The sequence below is a fragment of the Amia ocellicauda genome, chromosome 8 (genome assembly GCF_036373705.1).
Source record: "Amia ocellicauda isolate fAmiCal2 chromosome 8, fAmiCal2.hap1, whole genome shotgun sequence".
In the NCBI taxonomy this organism is placed as follows: domain Eukaryota; kingdom Metazoa; phylum Chordata; class Actinopteri; order Amiiformes; family Amiidae; genus Amia; species Amia ocellicauda.
This window is the reverse complement of record NC_089857.1, coordinates 42120841-42139622: the sequence shown is the minus strand read 5'-3', so window position 1 is coordinate 42139622 and position 18782 is coordinate 42120841. Positions and strand designations below refer to the sequence as shown.

Sequence of the window (18782 nt, the reverse complement as noted above, 5' to 3'; positions counted from 1 at the left end):
GGTCATGCTTATAATCCACTTAACCCATGTTGTGATTGAATACGAGTTTTACGGTGCCATTGCAGTTAAAGGCACATTCTTGATTGGATAAGGGACTCTGATAGAAGCTGGCGCGACACTGTTGTGTGGAGATACTAGGTGCGTTCACATGGCCATTTGTGATCCGCATCAAATGCCCCTCTCAGGGAGATGGTACAGATCAGGATCAATTGCATCAGATCCCATCGGTGTTTGTTTTAATTGCAGGCGTTATTTCAAACCCCTGTGGCGGCTGACAGTTGATCCTGATCAGATGTCAGCGTAGACACAACACCACTGATCCTGATCAAATGTTCCCATGCATTTGATCCGGATCAGAAATGACCGTGAGATGGCCCTGGTTTGTAAATGTATTCTGGATGAGTAAAGAGTACCAGCCATGTGTCAAACTGAGCAGCATTAATTCAGATCAGAAAAATAAAGAGATGACAGCATCAGTTTCACTGCTTACTGAAATAAACAGGTACATAATAAAGGCATGTAACACCCAGTGCTGCCAGAGACGGATCTGAACATGTCCAAAAAAGGAAGGATGCACACCTTTTCTGTAGAAGTGTGTAAGCGGTTTCGTGTCAATTGTAACTGACAGTTTTTTTAAGGTTCAATTACAGGAAAAGACGTTCCTGTCTCTAGAAACAAGTGAAGTGTAGAGGAAGCTTTAACACAGTGAAGTGAGAGACAGACTCTGCTGTTTATACCTAAAGCATTTGATGTAACAAAATAATAGTTTTTTTTTTCTGACAGGGATATCAGTTGTTACTTTTCTTCTGACAAACGTAAGCAAATTAAAAATGAGTTACACAATTCCCAGTGCATAATTAGTTTACATACTAAGATTTAATTTTAATTACATTCCATTTATTATTTTTTATTCTCATGAGTATTAATGTGCATATAGTTATCTACACAACTGTTTTACATTTTTTTTTTCTTAAACCTCCACATATTCAGCAGACGTAGATCCCGGGATTAAGTCCCCGATAGAAGTCCAGGTATCCTGATGCATACGTCAATGCATACACCAAGCTCTGGCTCCCTGTAGATGTTAATGGCTCATAGTGCCTCACACAAAGCCAGACACAAATTAAACGATAGAAACAATAGCATGTGTAGAAATTGCTGCCCGTAAGAACCTCTTAATACAATCAGCCTCATAGCTCTCTCTCTCGCTTATTTTTTATTTCATCACCAGATAAACATCAGAACTGTGTCCCTGCCTCTTGGTTCTCTGAGTACCAGGACACTGTGTTTCAGTCACACCCCAGTTATCATCTCAGCTCTAGTGAAATAAGATCAGCAGCCCTGCAGGAAGGATACAACGGCTGCCTTCCAGACGCCAGCCAACTGACATGTGACGGGAGTGTCTGTCCTGCTGTGGACTTTCCCCACACCGAGAGCCGGGCTTCCCTAAGATTCGAAAGCTCTTCCTGATGAGTCAGGGCAGCTCGTATGTTTATTAGCGCCGCTAGTTTCTTTCTAAACCCCCCATCAATTATCTTAATCTAAACAAAAAAAGCTGAATTCAAACTTATTTTATGCAGCAGTTTTGGGAAATCAGGCCCTCAGTTTTGTATGGAGCCTTAAATTACAAACCTTAGTGTTACTTAGTGTTACCACTTTCACTATATCTAATCTATCCTTAAACCTCATTCTTTATCATATCGTTGCACTTCATCGGTTTATTGCAGAAAACTGATCTCCATTCTCACATCATAATTGAAACCCTTATTGCACAACTGATGTAAATTGTTATGATGGCAACAAATATCAAGAAGCAATATATGTTTTATTATTTATTGATTATGCAAAATATGGACAGAACATAATTTACATGAAGTATAAACACAGAATGTGTAAGTAACCAATGGCAGAGCAGGACTCTGACTGGCTGGTTAAATGGTAAACAGTACATGTCCCCTGAAGCGGAGTTTAAAAATCAGTACAAAATAGCCTGTCATCATTTCGGAGTAAACAAACTTAGCAAAGATTAAGGTACTTATAAAATATGTCAGCGTGTCCTTCGATTTCTAGAAGCTGATATATATTTTTAAAAATCTATCTACAGTGGCTGAGGGACCAGAGGCCTCACAGGGTTATCCTAGTGAATACACCTCAACCAAGAGAGAGGGACAAGAAAAAGAAAAGATAATCCAAGCAACTTCTGAGACACCCCAGCCTTGAAAGCTTCCAAACGGAGAAACTGTTGCACGCTCCGAGCCACTTTGTGTTACAAAAAATAAACCCCAAACTGAACAAAACGTCAGTTGCTGTTGTCAGAATCTGTCTTCGGGGTCTCTGCGGGGGACGGGCTCTGTTTCCTCTGGGACGGGATCGCTGGGAGAACTCTGATAGTCCGAAGGGGGTCCCCCGACAGGACGGGCAGGAAGGAGCACAGTGAGTGGCTCTGGGGGACCCCACCGCGGGGGGACTTTGAGGTAAGGGCAGGAGGCAGAGCCGCCGGACTGCCACACAGGGAGCCGAGGGGCAAGGACTTTGATTTCTTCACCCCCTGAGAGACCTGGTTGGGCGGTAGGGTGACTGAGGATGGAAGATGCACAAATTATTATTAGTAGTATTGTTTTTGATATACATAACAGCGTTTTCACCGATTGAGATCCTGTTACTTCCCTACACACAGAGAAGGTTTATTTTGTATGAATTACTTTACAAAATAGGTTCTGATGTGATGAGGAAGGAATATGTGTTTGGACTTACACCTGTGGGTGCAGTGATCGCGTATGGGAGCCAAGCTGTTCCGCGCCAGAGCCGTCTCTCTCATCCTCAACCTGTCCAGGGGAAGCTGGTGTACATTTTGTGCTACAAAAGAGAAAAACACACGTGATTAGTGACAGTCGAACAATGATGATATACTCATAGGCTAAAATAGCCTAGTTTTCAAACATGTTGAAAGATCTTTTTCACATACAATCCTAAGATGTCTTAAACATGCATACGAAATGTACATACATAAGAACATAAAGTGTCCAATCGAGAGGAGGCCATTCGCCCCATCGTGCTCGTTTGGTGTCCATTAATAACTAAGTGATCAAAGATCCTATCCAGTCTGTTTTTGAATGTTCCCAAATTGTCTCTTCAGCCACATCGCTGGGGAGTTTGTTCAGATTGTGACGCCTCTCTGTGTGAAGAAGTGTCTCCTGTTTTCTGTCTTGAATGCCTTGAAGCCCAATTTCCATTTGTGTCCCCGGGTGCGTGTGTCCCTGCTGATCTGGAAAAGCTCCTCTGGTTTGATGTGCTCGATGTCTTTCATGATTTTGAAGACTTGGATCAAGTCCCCACGTAGTCTCCTCTGTTCCAGGGTGAAAAGGTTCAGGTCCTCAGTCTCTCAGTAGGACTTTCCCTTCAGACCTGGAATAAGTCTGGTTGCTCTCCTCTGAACTGCCTCTACAGCAGCGATATCTTTCTTGAAGTGTGGAGCCCAGAACTGTACACAGTATCCAGATGAGCTCTAACTAGTGCATTCATGCATATTACTGTTCACTGTTCACTGGGATGTTATGAGTTACATTATCAATACAATACATTTGTACTGGTTTACGATTTGGTGATTTGTCAGATTATCTGTTTCATAACAAAAGAATGGCTGTTAGCTATTTGTTCAACATGATTTGCTTATGTAAATAATTATCTACAAACCACAAACTCTGTAGAAATGTAACACACTTTCAAAACACTCATGCTGTTTGAGAACATGCAGGAAACATGACCTATAATGTGTGAGAAAGTCTGACCAGAGGTGTGGAAGAAAATACATATAATGAAAAGGCTGTGATCAAGTTTTTTCAGTTTTTCTCTGGGGCTTTTCCTGTTAATTGCTCAGAAGACTATCAGAACTATTTTGATTATCCGTATCTGTGCTGTTTCACATGAAGAAAAGTAAAGGGGTCTATAGTGAACGTTTACAGCACGGAGACAACTATGTATACAGTGCGCTTCACCAGACAGTGTTGAGTCAAGTGTTAACGAGGCTGGGGATGCAATCTTAGTAAGTTGTCACTTTAAGTTTAGGTAAGCAATAGCACTTACCTGTCAACCCTGCATGAAATCCTAGAGACCCTGGAAGATGTAGACTTTGAAAAGCCTTTACCAATCTGGAGAATACCGACTTTTCGAGTGGGGTGCTACCGAATTGTTGAGTGCAGGGGAAAGGTTGGTCCCTACACAGTCAGAGGGATAAACCACGTCACGTAGATTATGTTCGTACAAATATTAAAACCATATTACACGACTTCAAGAAAGATATCGCTGCTCTAGAGGCAGTTCAGAGGAGAGCAACCAGACTTATTCCAGGTCTGAAGGGAATGTCCTACTGAGAGACTGAGGAACTGAACCTTTTCACCCTGGAACAGAGGAGACTACGTGGGGACTTGATCCAAGTCTTCAAAATCATGAAAGACATCGAGCACATCAAACCAGAGGAGCTTTTCCAGATCAGCAGGGACACACGCACCCGGGGACACAAATGGAAATTGGGCTTCAAGGCATTCAAGACAGAAAACAGGAGACACTTCTTCACACAGAGAGGCGTCACAATCTAAACAAACTCCCCAGCGATGTGGCTGAAGAGACAATTTGGGAACATTCAAAAACAGACTGGATAGGATCCTTGGATGTGACTGAAAGCTGAGGCCAATGTCAGGCAATCAGCAACAATTAACGTGTCAGCCCGCTTGATTAGAGGGGATATTGAGTGGGTTGGACTGGACTGGGCCGTGGACATGATATTCAAACAGTTAATCCAAACTGTTAATCTGAACTGAATATCAGTCTGCTCTGGGAAGGTGTGAACTGAGAGGTTTAATTCATGGCTTTAAGGAGTGATTCAGAAGTAAATACCAAACAACAAAGCTACTGCATATTAAAGAAATACACCTATAAAAACTAAATATGAGATAAATTTTATATATATATATATATATATATATATATATTTAATAATAATACAAATGATAAAATAAGTATTGTGCAGTGACTTATTTCCTTTCAGACACAGTAAAGCACCGAGTTTTCTTTGAGGATTAATGTGATATCTTGTAACAAATTTAAGTCACCCTGGATAAGGGTGTCTGCTAAGAAATTGAGTAATAATAACGTACAATGCAATCTTAGATGGATCTCTTCCATTCTACGCTCAACTCGATCCAGTCTGCGTGCCGCTGAACAGAAGTGGAAAAGGACCAAACTCCCAGCTGCCCTCGAACTCTACCACTCTCTACTGTCCACATTATCCTCCTCACTCACCTCAGCCAAGAAGTTTAAACAAGCTGCTGTCATCCCACTCCTCAAAAAACCAACCCTTGATGCCACATCTCCTCAGAACTACCGCCCTGTCTCCCTACTCCCCTTCCTCTCAAGACCCTCGAGCGTGTGGTCCACCGTCAGATCTCTGCATTTCTTTCCCATTACTGACTTCTGGATCCTCTGCAATGGATCCACTCCACTGAGACGGCTCTCCTGGCAGTCACTGACTCAGCTGTGCTCTGGCAGTGTCTCTCTCCTCAGTCCTCATCCTCCTCGATCTCTCTGCAGCATTTGACACTGTCGATCACTCCATCCTCCTCTCCTGCCTCGCTGACCTTGGAATCTCTGGATCTGCTCTCACCTGGTTCTCCTCCTACCTCATCCACCCCCCAGCCTCTCCTCACAGGCGAACCCCAAGGCTTCGTCCTGGGCCCCCTCCTGTTCTCTCTCTACATTCGCTCCCTGGGCCCCCTCTACGCATCCCATGGTTTCTCCTACCACTTCTACGCAGATGATGCCCAGATCTTCCTGTCCTTTCCCTCTTCTGACACCCTCATACCCTCTCGCATCTCTTCCTGCTTGTCTGCTATCTCCGCCTGGATGCACTCGCACCACCTCAAGCTCAGCCTCTCCAAATCGGATCTCCTGTTTTCTCCCCACTCTTCCTCACCTTCTGCTGATCTCTCCATCTCAAACCCCTTGGAATGCACAACACTCTCTCCTTCTTCTTCCGCTAAAAATCTAGGAGTCACTTTTGATCCTGCGCTCTCCTACTCCCAGCACATCACCACGCTGACACGCACCTGCAGATTCTTCCTGAGCAACATACGCCGAATACATCCCTTCCTCATCAACTACTCGATTCAGCTGCTCATCCAGTCACTGGTCATCTCCTGCCTGGACTACTGCAATGCCCTCCTGGCCGGCCTGCCTGCTACGACCCGCCCACTCCAGCTCATCCAAAACTCTGCGGCTCGTCTGATATTCTCTCTGCCCCGATTAGCACATGCTACTCCACTGCTCCGCTCCCTCCACTGGCTCCCGATACCGGCTCGCATTCAGTTCAAGACACTGACCCTCACCTACCGCTGTCTCGACCACACTGCACCAAGCTACCTTCAGACCCTCGTCTCCACATACATCCCCTCCAGACTGCTGCAGTCTTCCAGTGCCAGAAGACTAACTCTGCCTCCTCTGCACTCCCCTTCCTCAGAGCCGCTCCTTCTCATCCCTGGCCCCTAAGTGGTGGAACGACCTTCCCACTGAAATCAAAACAGCAGAGTCCCTGACCTCCTTCCACCGCTTACTCAAAACACAACTTTTCAGACAGTACTTGTAATAATAGTCCTTTACTCTCCTGTAAAATAGCACTTCACAACGTTTTAACATGCTTCTTGCGTTTCTAGTACTCGTATTATTTTTATTCCCCCTAGGCTCCCTTTCCCGTGGCCCTTGATTGTGACTAACATCTTGTCCGCACTAAGCTTTTACTATCCAGGATGTAAGACCTCATTTATTGTATTCACTTGTGTAAATTGTAATTTGTAAAATGTATTATGCTTTGAATTGCATTGTATTATGTAAATCTGAATTTGTAATGTTTGATGAATTGTACTGAACTGTATTTTTGCACTTTGTATTGCACTTATGTTTTGTAAGTCACCCTGGATAAGGGCGTCTGCCTAGAAATAAATAATAATAATAGTAATAATAATTGTACTTAAAAGTGCATGACGTGGAAGTTTTACTTTCCAGAGATTGAGATGAACTGGCATTCGTGCAATGTTTGGCTAATCTGCTGTCAAAGTGTACCTTCAAGTGTGTTTGTTTGTGCAGGATGTGGTTTAGAGCAATGGCTGGTTGGAGCAAAGAGTCAATTTCTCACTCAAATGGTGCCTTTTGCTGAGCTGTTTTACAGCAAGAAAAGACGTACTTTACAGGCGCATGTTAAATACCAGGGTAAGCAAAAAACACGAACAAAAGATTGCAAAATACTCAAATAGTGCAGCAGAGAGAGTTGCATCTAAGTAATGCGATGTGCTTTCTACCTCCCAGCCACAACACCTGACTAAAAAGTGGGTATATTACTTTCTATTTGTATTTTTACTATATCACGAGATCTAATCTATCAATGTGGTGTGGTTTTCATCTTCTCCGTAAATTACTTTAGCTCCACTGAATAAACTGCATCCTCATCTTAAGACTGTCTTTGTTTCTTCATTCGTATATATTTGTAAAGTTAGATTGCATTTACAAGAACTTTTCAGGGGCCGTCCAGAAGAGAGATTTCACAACATGACCCCGTGCAGCTAACCAAGTGCCTTCGAATCCCTGCTGCCATCAGACTGTGAATCTGCGGTTCAGTTGGTTAATTTCCTGATCACTGTATCTGAGCACAAAGGTAATGTAACAGTAATGTGCCAATAAATGATCTATTACAAAAGATGAAATAAAGTAAATAGGGTTCTTAGCTGAAACTGAAATTAAAAACACTTGGTTATTAGGTTTAAAAATATAGTACAGTATTTAGAATAGCTTTTTTTTTGGAGATTGACTAACTTTGTGTCCAAGCTAGGTGATTTCTTCTTTTTATTATTATTGTTATTATTATTCAGATTTAAATAACAGATTTGACATATTTTTTACATTTCTTGACATTTAAAGCAGTTAAGTTGCTTGAAATAAGTTGACTAGAGTGGCAGCTATGACACCTGGGGAGGAACTTGCACAGGAAGCATTTTTTTAATTCTGCACCGTGTGGATTTGCTCTGTTAATAATACTCCCCATTATTCAGGGACAGAACAAACCTCAAAATAAATTTGCATAACTTGGCTGGCTGTTGTGGTCATTTTTTTTTTAATGCATAACTTTCAGTACAGTTGATACATGAGCTATAAACACACAAGGACTGTTTAGATTAGCGCTCTTTTTTTTCTGGGAATTCGGCTGAACTGTTTTTGTTTACTCTGTGATTTTCCACAAACATAAGGACTGGGAGGTCTCCAACTCTGACCAGCAGAGGGCAGATCTGAGAGGTCCACCGGAAAAACTAAATAAAATAAAACAAACATGGAATATTTTCGGAAAGTAATGCTGCTGATTCGGCGCGGCAGGACTGGTGGTTACGTTTAGTGCCCGGGCGTATTGTGATTGGAAGCGGAGAAGCTTTCATAGACCGAGAGTAAGAAGTTAAAATCAAAATGATCACGGATAAGCAGAGACCGCCCTTCCCTCGAAACCTGAGGTCTGGTGTCCCGAAGCTCAGAGACCTACCGAGGCCCTTCCTGTGAAGGTAAGGGAGCTGAGCCGGGTAGAGAAGATCCACCTGACTGGACCTCTGTTGCAGGAAGCCGTCCAGCAGCTTCTCCGTGGGGGGAGCCGTCCAGGCCTTTTGGGACAGGACCTGATTGGCCTCCGACTTCCACGCGTTGCTCAGAAAGGCCTGGCACTTGGTCCTGCTGTCGAACAGGTCGTGTTCGCTCCTGCTCTTCTGGGACCGGTGTGCGAAGTGGTAGGCGATCAGCCCAGTGGGGCCGCAGGGCACCGAGCTCAGGGCCGAGGCCGATGCAGAGCCGCCGAGGGTGAGCGGGGGAAGACTTTGTGTCCGAATGGGCGGCAGTCCCTTGTATTCCTTTGGTGGGGTTTTGTCCATGAGGTGGGGTTTCTGAGGGTCGCCCGACCTCTGCCCGGCTTCCATGCCACCGCCGTGGTGCTCTGAGAGGCTTTTCCCAGAGGTGTCCATGATGCAGTCAAACATGGTGATGATGTCATCGACTTCAGACGTCTCCTCCCTCAGGTACTGGCATTTCTCTTTCTGCCCTGTCATTTGGTCGTCCTTCTTTTTCTTGCAGGAAAAGATCTGGTTCAGGACGCTGAACCTCCCCTCCTTTTTCAGAGACGGGTGGTTGTTCCGAGACGGCAACTGTCTTGAAGAGTCAGATCTAAGGGGGAAAAGTCAACAAACAAAGGGTGTTATTTTAAAGCAAAGCAACCCTGCAGCCAATTGGTAAGAAACACCCCAGGGATGGTAGTGAATTAGTTTGATCTCAACATATTAATTCATATTATAAAAAAAGATATACTTCATATAAACACAATATATAAGTATTATAGTGTAATGCATGCAATGTTTATGTACTGATACACATTCAGGCTATTGCACTGCATGGTCTATAGTTTGTCAAAACCATTGATAGCAGAACTGGCGAGTAGATTCAAGTTAAAGGGGAACAGAGTTCAGTCTGGCTCTCTTGCAGTCGTATAAATGTGCCAGTGAACGCCAGAGCCTGAGTAAGAGTGCCTTAGATCTACTTCTGGTACGACAACACAGGACTCGTGTCTCACGCCTCTGCCAACCCTCCCCCCCGCTCCCCGTTGCACCCAGGGTGACTAATCAGTGTCGGCTCCGAGCTAGCCCACCTGTTCTCCAGGGAGAGCAGTTTGATGCATGCCGTGTGGCCACAGTACATTGCGTATGTTAGGGGGGTGTTCTCGTTGATGTCCCGGGGCCCATGCTCCACCCCCAGCTGGAGGAGGGCCTGCACACAGTCCGCCTTCCCCGCCGCGGCCGCCCAGTGCAGAGGAGTCCTGGAGGACCATGCAACAGGTCAACAGAGAGTGTTATTCATGAGTGGCTGGAGGGGACCTAACAGGGAAATTACTTCTCTTATCTTTTTTAATGATAGTTCACTGGGGAGTGCGGGAGTGCCAATGGACGGGCTGGAGGGCTGGTAAACATCACGCATGGCATACAACATTCACGCACCCTCAGACTCAGAGCCACCGTGGGTTTCAGTTCCAGGATTCCTAGTCTAATTTTCCTGAACACTCTGTGGCTTTAACATCCGTGGCGGTTGTGGGGGGCTTTAGTGTATTAGGTTAGTTTTGACTCCTGGTTCCATTAAGACAACAGGGTGAGAGGTTTTCCTATGAACTACTGTTACTACTAATACTCATGCCACTGCCTTCTGATTTATACAAAAGAACGGCTGACCCGCTGATTCCGAGCCGCACAGAGCGGGGGGACCGTGCGGACACCGGTACCCGGCGGGCGTACCTGTCGTCGACATCCAGGGCCTGCAGGTTGGTCTCGGGAACCCGCGCCAGCTCGTAGATGATGTCGCTGTAGCCCGCAGCCGCGGCGATGTGCACACAGGTCTTCCCGTTCTCGTCGTCATAGTTGATCACGGATGAGCCCAGTTGGTGGTCGAGGATCAGCGAGCACAGGAAGCGGTTCCCGCTCTGCCAACGAGGACCAAGGGAGGGGCGTTTTAAAGATGGAGACGCTCAGCATGGGTCATCAACCAGAAACATATTCGACTTTAAACAGGGAAGCTAAATACACGTAGCAGTGGATTTGGTTTTGCGTGATAAAGAGATTGGCAAAAGTACATTCTCACTCATTATATGCAGAAGTGAATAATAAAACAGGAGTAGGACGTGTAGTAGTGTTTAACGTAGTGTTTGATACTATAAAACACTGGAATGTAAAATAAGCAGCTCATATGACCCATTTCTCTGGAATTCCCCAGGAGCTGCTGAGGCTAAACAAGGAACCAACAGTGTTGCCCTGAATAGCTATCAGTGGTTAGGCTTTGATTCCCAGGAGACAGCCAGGTTCCTGTTGCATAACAGCCTCAAATCCCAGGTGGACCTGCTTTTATTAAAACTCCCCCGTCCGCCGGGACTCCTGGGGATTACTGTCTGCTGGTTTTGATTAATATAGCATCATCAGGCTGCGTTCCCCTGCGTCCGGAGCTCACATGGCCTCCCACGCTCTGACGCTCCCACACACCCACCTGCACAGCCCAGTGTAGGGCAGTCTTGAAGTCCTTGTCCACCAGGGTGGGGTCGGCGCCCTTCTGCAGTAAGGCCTGGATGTGCTGGGGGCGGTTGTGGAACGCCGCCCAGTGCAGGGGAGTCATGCCCTGGCAGCCGACACACACAACCAAGGGAAAGAAAGACAACAGGACACACTGCGTGATGTGGTGTGTCAAAATCCCGGGGAAAACCGACACACGGTCCCACAGGGGGTTACGGAGAAGGCTTCACCACAACAATTTCCTTCCTTAATTGACAGTCTGCTTTGTTTCAGACGTATGTCAGTGTCGCTGTTTATTTTCTCGAGATAAGCCATGCTCTATCGCCCTCAGCCTGTCAAAGTCTCTGCCTGGCTCTCTGGTGGGCCTGAGGAAGCTCAGTGGAAACTGCACAGAGCAGCGTGGGAGGGAAGCTGAGGGAGAGCAGCTGAGCACTCAGCGCTGACCCAGCTGGCCGCACGGCAGGATTGTGAAAGGTCTCACAGAAACCTGCGTGCTGCCGGCAGGTTTCACTTCCACAATAGCTCGCACAACTTTTGAATGCAAATACAGCCTTTCTGATATTGAATTCACACTTTGTACAGCATTGTACAGCATAATCGTTTTTTTTTTGTATGATACAACCATATATAAAATGTTTCCTACCTCGTTATCTTGATGATTGATCTCACACAGTGTAGATTGCTGCAACAGTACCGCCATTAACCTGCAGGAAGTAAAAGAAAATGTCTACAACTTATATTCTCTGGACTATTTTTTAAGATAGGAGCGAATTTGTGGAAATGTATCAAGAACGGACATAGTCTTCTATCTAGACATCTATAAGAATTAAAGTGTTTTATTGCTCAGAACAGATTATGTGCTAACATGTTCTACTTACTTGCATGGAAAATACACAGACTATTAATGATTAATTTGCTTTTATGCACATTTGAAAACATGCAATGAACTCTAAATAAACTCCAGGATTCTTATCACAATATGATGCATACCAGAATTTAATTATGCAGAAAAATGCAAAGCTTTGGCCTATTATTATATACCAATAATGTTGTGATTTGCAACAGAAACAGCTAGCAAAGATGGACGGATGAGAAATATTTAAAAACCTCTTTAACAGCAGATACCAGTTCAGGTAATACAGACAGCCCCCCATCCCCCTGTACATCCTGCCCTGGGACGTTTCTTTGTGAAGAAAAGCTTCCCCCCAGGGTGCAGTTTTATTTCTCTTACAGATCTGTCCCAATACAGTACCAGTCTGGCCGATAAATAGGTCACACTAGGTCAACAAGGTACCCCAAAAATCCCCTAACTAAACCCAAGGAGGAAACTATATCTCTGTGAAGTCGAATATGATTATGATAAAAATTGAAGCGTGGCCGAAGTCATGTACCCAAACGCACACAGGATGCTCGCCTTTCCTCGTACTAATTAGGAGCGAGAAGAGCAATGGAGCAGCTGCTACCATCCTGTCTGGAGCAAAGGTCTGGTATGGTCGCTATGGGGACCTTGGAAATCCCTCGAGTGAACCAGACCTCATCGTTACAGCAAATTAGTCTCCAAACTCGCAGATTCAGCATGTGTACTTTAACACGGCACAGACCTGGTCCTCCTAGCTGTTGATTATGTGCTAAGGAGACATGCATGCACTGCCTTCATACTTTATTTAGCCTCCTACACTCGGTCTCTGACTGTTGTAGAACATTGATAAATATGAAGAGCCTTTGTCTTCTTAAAAAGAAAGATTACAATAGGGATTGACAGCGCAAAGCATGGATCCGTCTAAAGTGAGACTAATCACTTGTGTTCGCAGCGTCGGTCGTTTATACTGATGAGCACCGCGAAGGTCGGTCTGTGTCATTAAACAATCTGTGCGCGACATATATCAGGGCTTCTCGTCTGAGACCTGTTTGGTATGAGGGGTACCTGAGGTCGGTTTCCGCCGTGGCCGCGTGCAGGGGCAGCCGCCCGTTTTTGTCCGCGATGTTCTGTTTGGCTCCGTTTCGCAGCAGGCACACACACCCCTCCAGCCAACCCTTTAAAACACAACAAGGACCCCTCTGTTTCAATCCCCCACAAGGACACACAACTGTCACATATTGTCCACACTGATAGTCCCTACAGTTGCAATACACAAATATTCAATAGCTTCCACGGATAGGTCTCAGCATTTCCCATGTCATTCATCTGTACGTGTCAATACCTTCATGATGTTTAAAATATTATATATCTAAGCAGGATGACAGCCAATAATCAATGTATAGATTAACATGTATAGATATGTAAGTGTAAAGATTAATACTGGCGATGGTTTTATTCTGCAGGGCTATGGATCTTCTCTGCAGTACCAGGTATGTTGCCAGAGAGAGGGAGGTCCTTCCACATGCATCTTGAGTGTTGATGGAGGCCCCCATTTTCAACAGCAACTTCACAGTGTCCACCTGGCGTCCTGAAACAGCGTGCATCAGAGGCGTGGACCCTGGACAACAGGACAGTCACGGACACAGTCTATTTTAGAGACATGTACAGTCAATAATGAAACACTTGGTGGTTGCGCACTGATTGGATGGGAGTTGCTGTCGGCTTTTCCTTCAAGTTCCCAGAGGAGAACTTACAATTTACGAAGCCGGTGTCAACTCGGTCTCCAAAGAAGGAGGAAAAAACATTTCAGTTAGACTCTTGACACTTAAATTCAACCAGCTTCTTTGTCTCGCTTAATGGTGTGTGTGCTTGGACTACATTGATGTCTTACCCTCGCTGTCACAGCATTCCAAAATGGAGGGATCCTCGCGAATTATTGCTGTCAGGGTGTTGACGTCTCCATTAGCAGCTGCCTGGTACACCACATTCAGGTCAACTTCCTCAGCTGAGTCCCCTGGTTGAGACAGAAGCGTGAATCCGGTCACAGTCATGAAACCTCAGAAGGCAGTAATGCTGAGAGCCAGCTTTACAGGCTTGAACAATTGTTTTCTATTGTATAACTAGAATATTTGTAGAATGTAGAACGCCAGTGTTGCAAGGGTCCATTAAATGCCATGAAATATATTACATATGTGTTTAGATGGTGGCTTTTTAGGGGGCCCGGGGGCATACACCCCTGGGAAGAACATTTTTAGAAGACAGCTGTTTTAATTGGTCACTTCTGGTGGCTTAAAATGAATGCCGGGCATGAATATAGATCAATTTGATTGGCGTGTTTGGCTGGTATACCCTCAAAACACTATGTTAAAATAAGTGGCCCTCCCGGAAGCTGGTTTGACAACACATTAACCAACAAACACAAACTTAATATCGAATTTAACTGATTATATTTATTCGTTTTTTTTAAGTAAATGTGAAAACTGTTGCATAAAATACACTGTTTAAGAATTACTCGATTTTGTTTTTTAAATATATATAAAACCCAACTCTTGGACTTCGCTTGGCCCCTGATGTCAGGGTGCACTGAGTCTGTTGCCGTGATGCATTATGGGATTTGAACTTCTCCTATCTGCTGATTGCGCCCCAAAACCCCATCAAACACCTACAAATCCAGGGTGCCGTGGTTTTTAAAGGTTTTAAATTAAATCGCCGCACCCACATCGAGAAACACGTTATTGCTATTAGTCAAACGTTCACCACGCCCCCCCTTTTCACCACCTATGGTAAGATAATCACAGTTTCGGGTTTTTATGGAGTTGAGAGAGAGTTAAACTGACTTGAGAGGAGGTGAGGAGGACTGTGTTGTTATAACTGATAACGGGGGAGGATGTTTGCTGTGTTTGCTCAGGATGCTCCAGCAGGCCTGTGTGTATCTGGCAATCAAGTGTTGCCAGGGAGTTTCTTTACTTTACAGCCTGCACTTTAATTAGCTTCTGTTCATTGAAAAAATAGTTTTTTCTAAAGGGAACTATCAGTCCCTAAAAATAAAATGAAGGGTTAAAATGTATTGCATGTGTTGGTAGGGGTGTATAAGTAAAACATATGTGATTTTTCTGTTCCATTCGATAATTTTAGTAACTTTTAAAAGTGTCATCTTACAATCACGGCTGCTGTAAATACATCCAAATTATGGAGATCAGATTTGGTGATTAATTTAGTGCCCAAGCGCTTCACTGCTCCCGCCGCCGAGCAAACGGCCGAGAAATGATTTTGATTCATGAATTAACGGAGACCTTTCCGACACGACTTACGGTTATCAGAGGTGCACTTCTCAAGGGATTTACATAAAACGCTCATGCAAAATAAATGCAAAACACAATACACAGCAAAAAACAATATAGGTCCTAGTTAATGTGAACTCAAAATAATTACAAAATGCAGTGCACAGTTACCTCCCTAAGGTGCGCAGTGGGATTATCAGGCAAGATCAATATTATTTAGCATTATTAAAATATATTAATAGTTAAAGAGTGATAAAGAGCAACGACAAATATCTAAAGCCAAATATGAACATGTAATAGCCTTTATTCGATGTAGCCTATTTATAGCAGTGCAATGGGACTCAATTAGGCAACCATGTTAATAATGCCTGATTTAAATATATTTTTGTTTAAAACCTACTTTAAAATCACGTCCCTCTGAAAATGTCCCGGTGACACTATTACTACGTCACTATAACGTGCTGCCCTGTAAATGTAGTCTTTTCTGCTATCCGGAAGTGTCGAGACATCACATCCTGAACAGCCGAGAGCTCTCCTGTGGATTATTGACAGCAACCATGATTATGGTGAAAGTGGCACTTTTAAGTTTTAGATGTGACTAAAATATTAGAATGGAAGAGAAACATCACAGATACTTTACTAGTTATATTCCTACCAACACGAGATCAGATAAACCCAACACAGTAACATACCATATAAGTAGCATATCCCAGGGAAAAAATGACTGGGCATATTACATACATAGATATGTTAGATAGACAGATATGTTGAACAGCACCACCGACATATTATTCACAGTTGTAATGATCAGTCTATGAGGCAGCTGTGCAGGCATGCAAAACTGAGCAACAAAGCTATTCTTTGTCTGAAGCGCATTATTGTTCGTCATACTTGTGCACTTGCAAAAGGAGGCTCACTGCTGATGCCTTTGAGCTTGGGGAGATATTTACACATGCCACACAGTTCACAAATGTGTGAACTACTCCCCTGCAAGTGATGTTGGCCTATTTGTTCAAAAAGACCAAACAAAACAAAAGACGGTAAACAACTGAAGGATACTGCAATATTGCCATACGTGACCAGAATGAGAATTCAGTCTCTTTAAGTGAGATCTGTTAACTAAGATCAGCAATTCAGAGGAGCAAAACAGAACAGGAGGGTTCTGGTTTGAAGGCTACAAAGTAAACTTAACAATGTGTTTGATCATTGTCTCGGAATTCAGGTGTCAAGAAGTAAATAGACTACCAGTCGCAGATTGGACAAAAAGGCTGTGTGAAGGGTATGGCATATAAACTCATACGATTAATGAACTTGATTAGGTGCAAATGAAAGAACATTGTGTAGACCTTTCCCCTTCTTGAAAATAAGACTAAAGGACAGATGAACTGGTCTGTTTTTTGCCAACAAATATCCCAACATGCTGTCTAGGAGAACCTTGCCACCGACATTTTGTAACTGAGCTTTCCACGAGACTCTGAGACCTTTCCCGATCAGAAATTCAGGTGTTAAAGTGACTTCGGCTTTTGGGACGTCCGTGCAGGCCACTACACGACCCTGAACTGGGTTTGTCTGCAAACAGTAGCTGTTCACAGAACCTACCACAACGTGTTCTGCTGTTCTTCAGTTTTGTGTCTCCACCTGAAGAGGAGTTAATTTCACCAGCCCCCTTTACATGCACTTACTTTCAATTTCCTTCAGGGCATAGAAATAATTGCTTCAGAAATCATGTCGTCCATGACGGTAAATTAAACCCTCTTCCAGAGTGGAGCTGATCGGGCACTGTGGGACCTCGCTGTCCCTTCCCTGCCTATTAACTCCCTCCATCGAGCAACCTACATTTAAATCAGCACTCTAGCTTCACAGGGAATATATCTTTCTGCTCTTAAACACGGTCGCAAAACTTTTATTTCTGATGATTTGTAATTTGATTGCTGATTTTCAGAGAGCCCTTCTAAGCTCATTTAATGAATGGGCTTGTTGCTCTGTTAGCAGACGTCTTTTTCACCCCACACCCTCGGCAGTTGTTTGCCCTTATTGGACGTGAGCTGGATGGCGTTCGTCCAGTTCCCTTAATGGTTAAAGGACGAATACAGCATCAGTGTTTCCCCGGCCACGTTTTAAATACACAAGACCTCTATGTGTAATTGCCACTGAAGCTCAGCACGTATTGCACAGGAATAACAACAAAAAGAAAGATAGTAAGACCTAAGCATTTCCATGGCAACATAGGCAGCTCCATGTTTCACTCTGGCACTCTGTCCGGATCGTGATATTTACACACACGGCGACTTACCTTTATGCTGATCGAATACAGAAGAAGAGCTGAACTCCATGGTTGACTATTGCATTATTCGCAACCACAGCCAGCAATCACCATCTCTGAGGCAGAACAACAACAACAACAACAACAGAAACAGGATCAAGACCGTCGGTACTATAGGTGCGTTGTAAATGTGGACATGGTTTGTTTATCTAATCCCTGGTTCCAGGCAATCTGATTGAGGCGTTCGAAAAGGGCTAAAAAAGCATGAAAATGATTTAACATGCCTTCGGTTTACCAGCTGTCAAGGCAAAGGAGGGGGAAAAAACATGACAAAATCCCCCCAAAAAATCAAAGGACCTTCTCTGACAACAACCACAGCAACGGGGGAAAAGAAAAAAGGTTAAATATGCTCTTGTCTTGAGATTAGAGATGTGTCCTACATCAGATAATCCCCTTGGTGGAGAAAAACCATCCAGTCCAGGAGGCAGCGTAGGGTAGCAAGGAGACGCATCCCAGCATCAGTAGTGCCTGCTGGAGAGACAGCAAGCTATGAATGGGGATCCATGCGCCGCACTGAGCATGTGCAGCTGTACAATGCAGCTCGGTGGCTGGTGTTTTCATTGTAGGGTGAAAAATGAGCAGAGTCACATGCATTAGTATGCACCTTAACCACTTGGCTTTTAAAGAGTCTATTTTAAGGCAGCAGCCCATGTTGCATTCAGCATTATTAATCGAGCTGCACTCCAGTCAGCCTGTCAGGCGCTCCAGCCCCTGAAACGCAGGCTGTTGTTGTTGTAGAGGATGAATCTGTGTGTTAATCACAGAGCCAGGGATCCAAAGCAAAGGTAATGCGCCTGACACAGACAGACTTGGCAACAGAAGATTTCCAGGGCTTTGTCACAATATAAAAACTGTAATTATTATTAGTATCACCATCATTAATATTTAAAATGGCATTATTATCATTATGTATTGATTAAATAGCTTTAGCTCTTAGGTGTGTGTCATTTAATTAGAGGAGATAGTGTGTGTGAGAGTGAGAGAAATATAAATACTCCCACAATTAAAATTATGTTTTTTTTCTGAAGCAGACACCAATTGGCATCTGTTTGTGAAGACACGATCTCGCTGCAACACAGAGGAAAGGAGACGTCCTCTCACTCCCGAGCAGCGCAGATTGTTTCAGCCCACTGGGGATGCATCATCATCAAGCAGAGCCATTTGACCAGTTGCCACTAAGGCTAGTCTGTTAATGCCCA

At 44.2% G+C, this 18782-nt stretch overlaps 1 protein-coding gene across 1 annotated transcript; it reads right to left on the bottom strand.

The window, feature by feature from the left end:
- Positions 1-1850: 1850 nt before the first annotated feature.
- On the bottom strand, positions 1851-18059 carry ankrd55 (ankyrin repeat domain 55). The gene is made up of 11 exons (XM_066711475.1): positions 17554-18059; positions 13871-13993; positions 13467-13597; positions 13045-13154; positions 11764-11824; positions 11098-11226; positions 10356-10540; positions 9719-9886; positions 8573-9240; positions 2755-2856; positions 1851-2577 (listed from the first exon to the last, which is right to left on the bottom strand). Exons 1-11 carry the CDS (start codon positions 17591-17593, stop codon positions 2300-2302), a joined length of 1995 nt encoding a protein of 664 aa, XP_066567572.1. The 5' UTR covers positions 17594-18059; the 3' UTR covers positions 1851-2299.
- Positions 18060-18782: the final 723 nt, after the last annotated feature.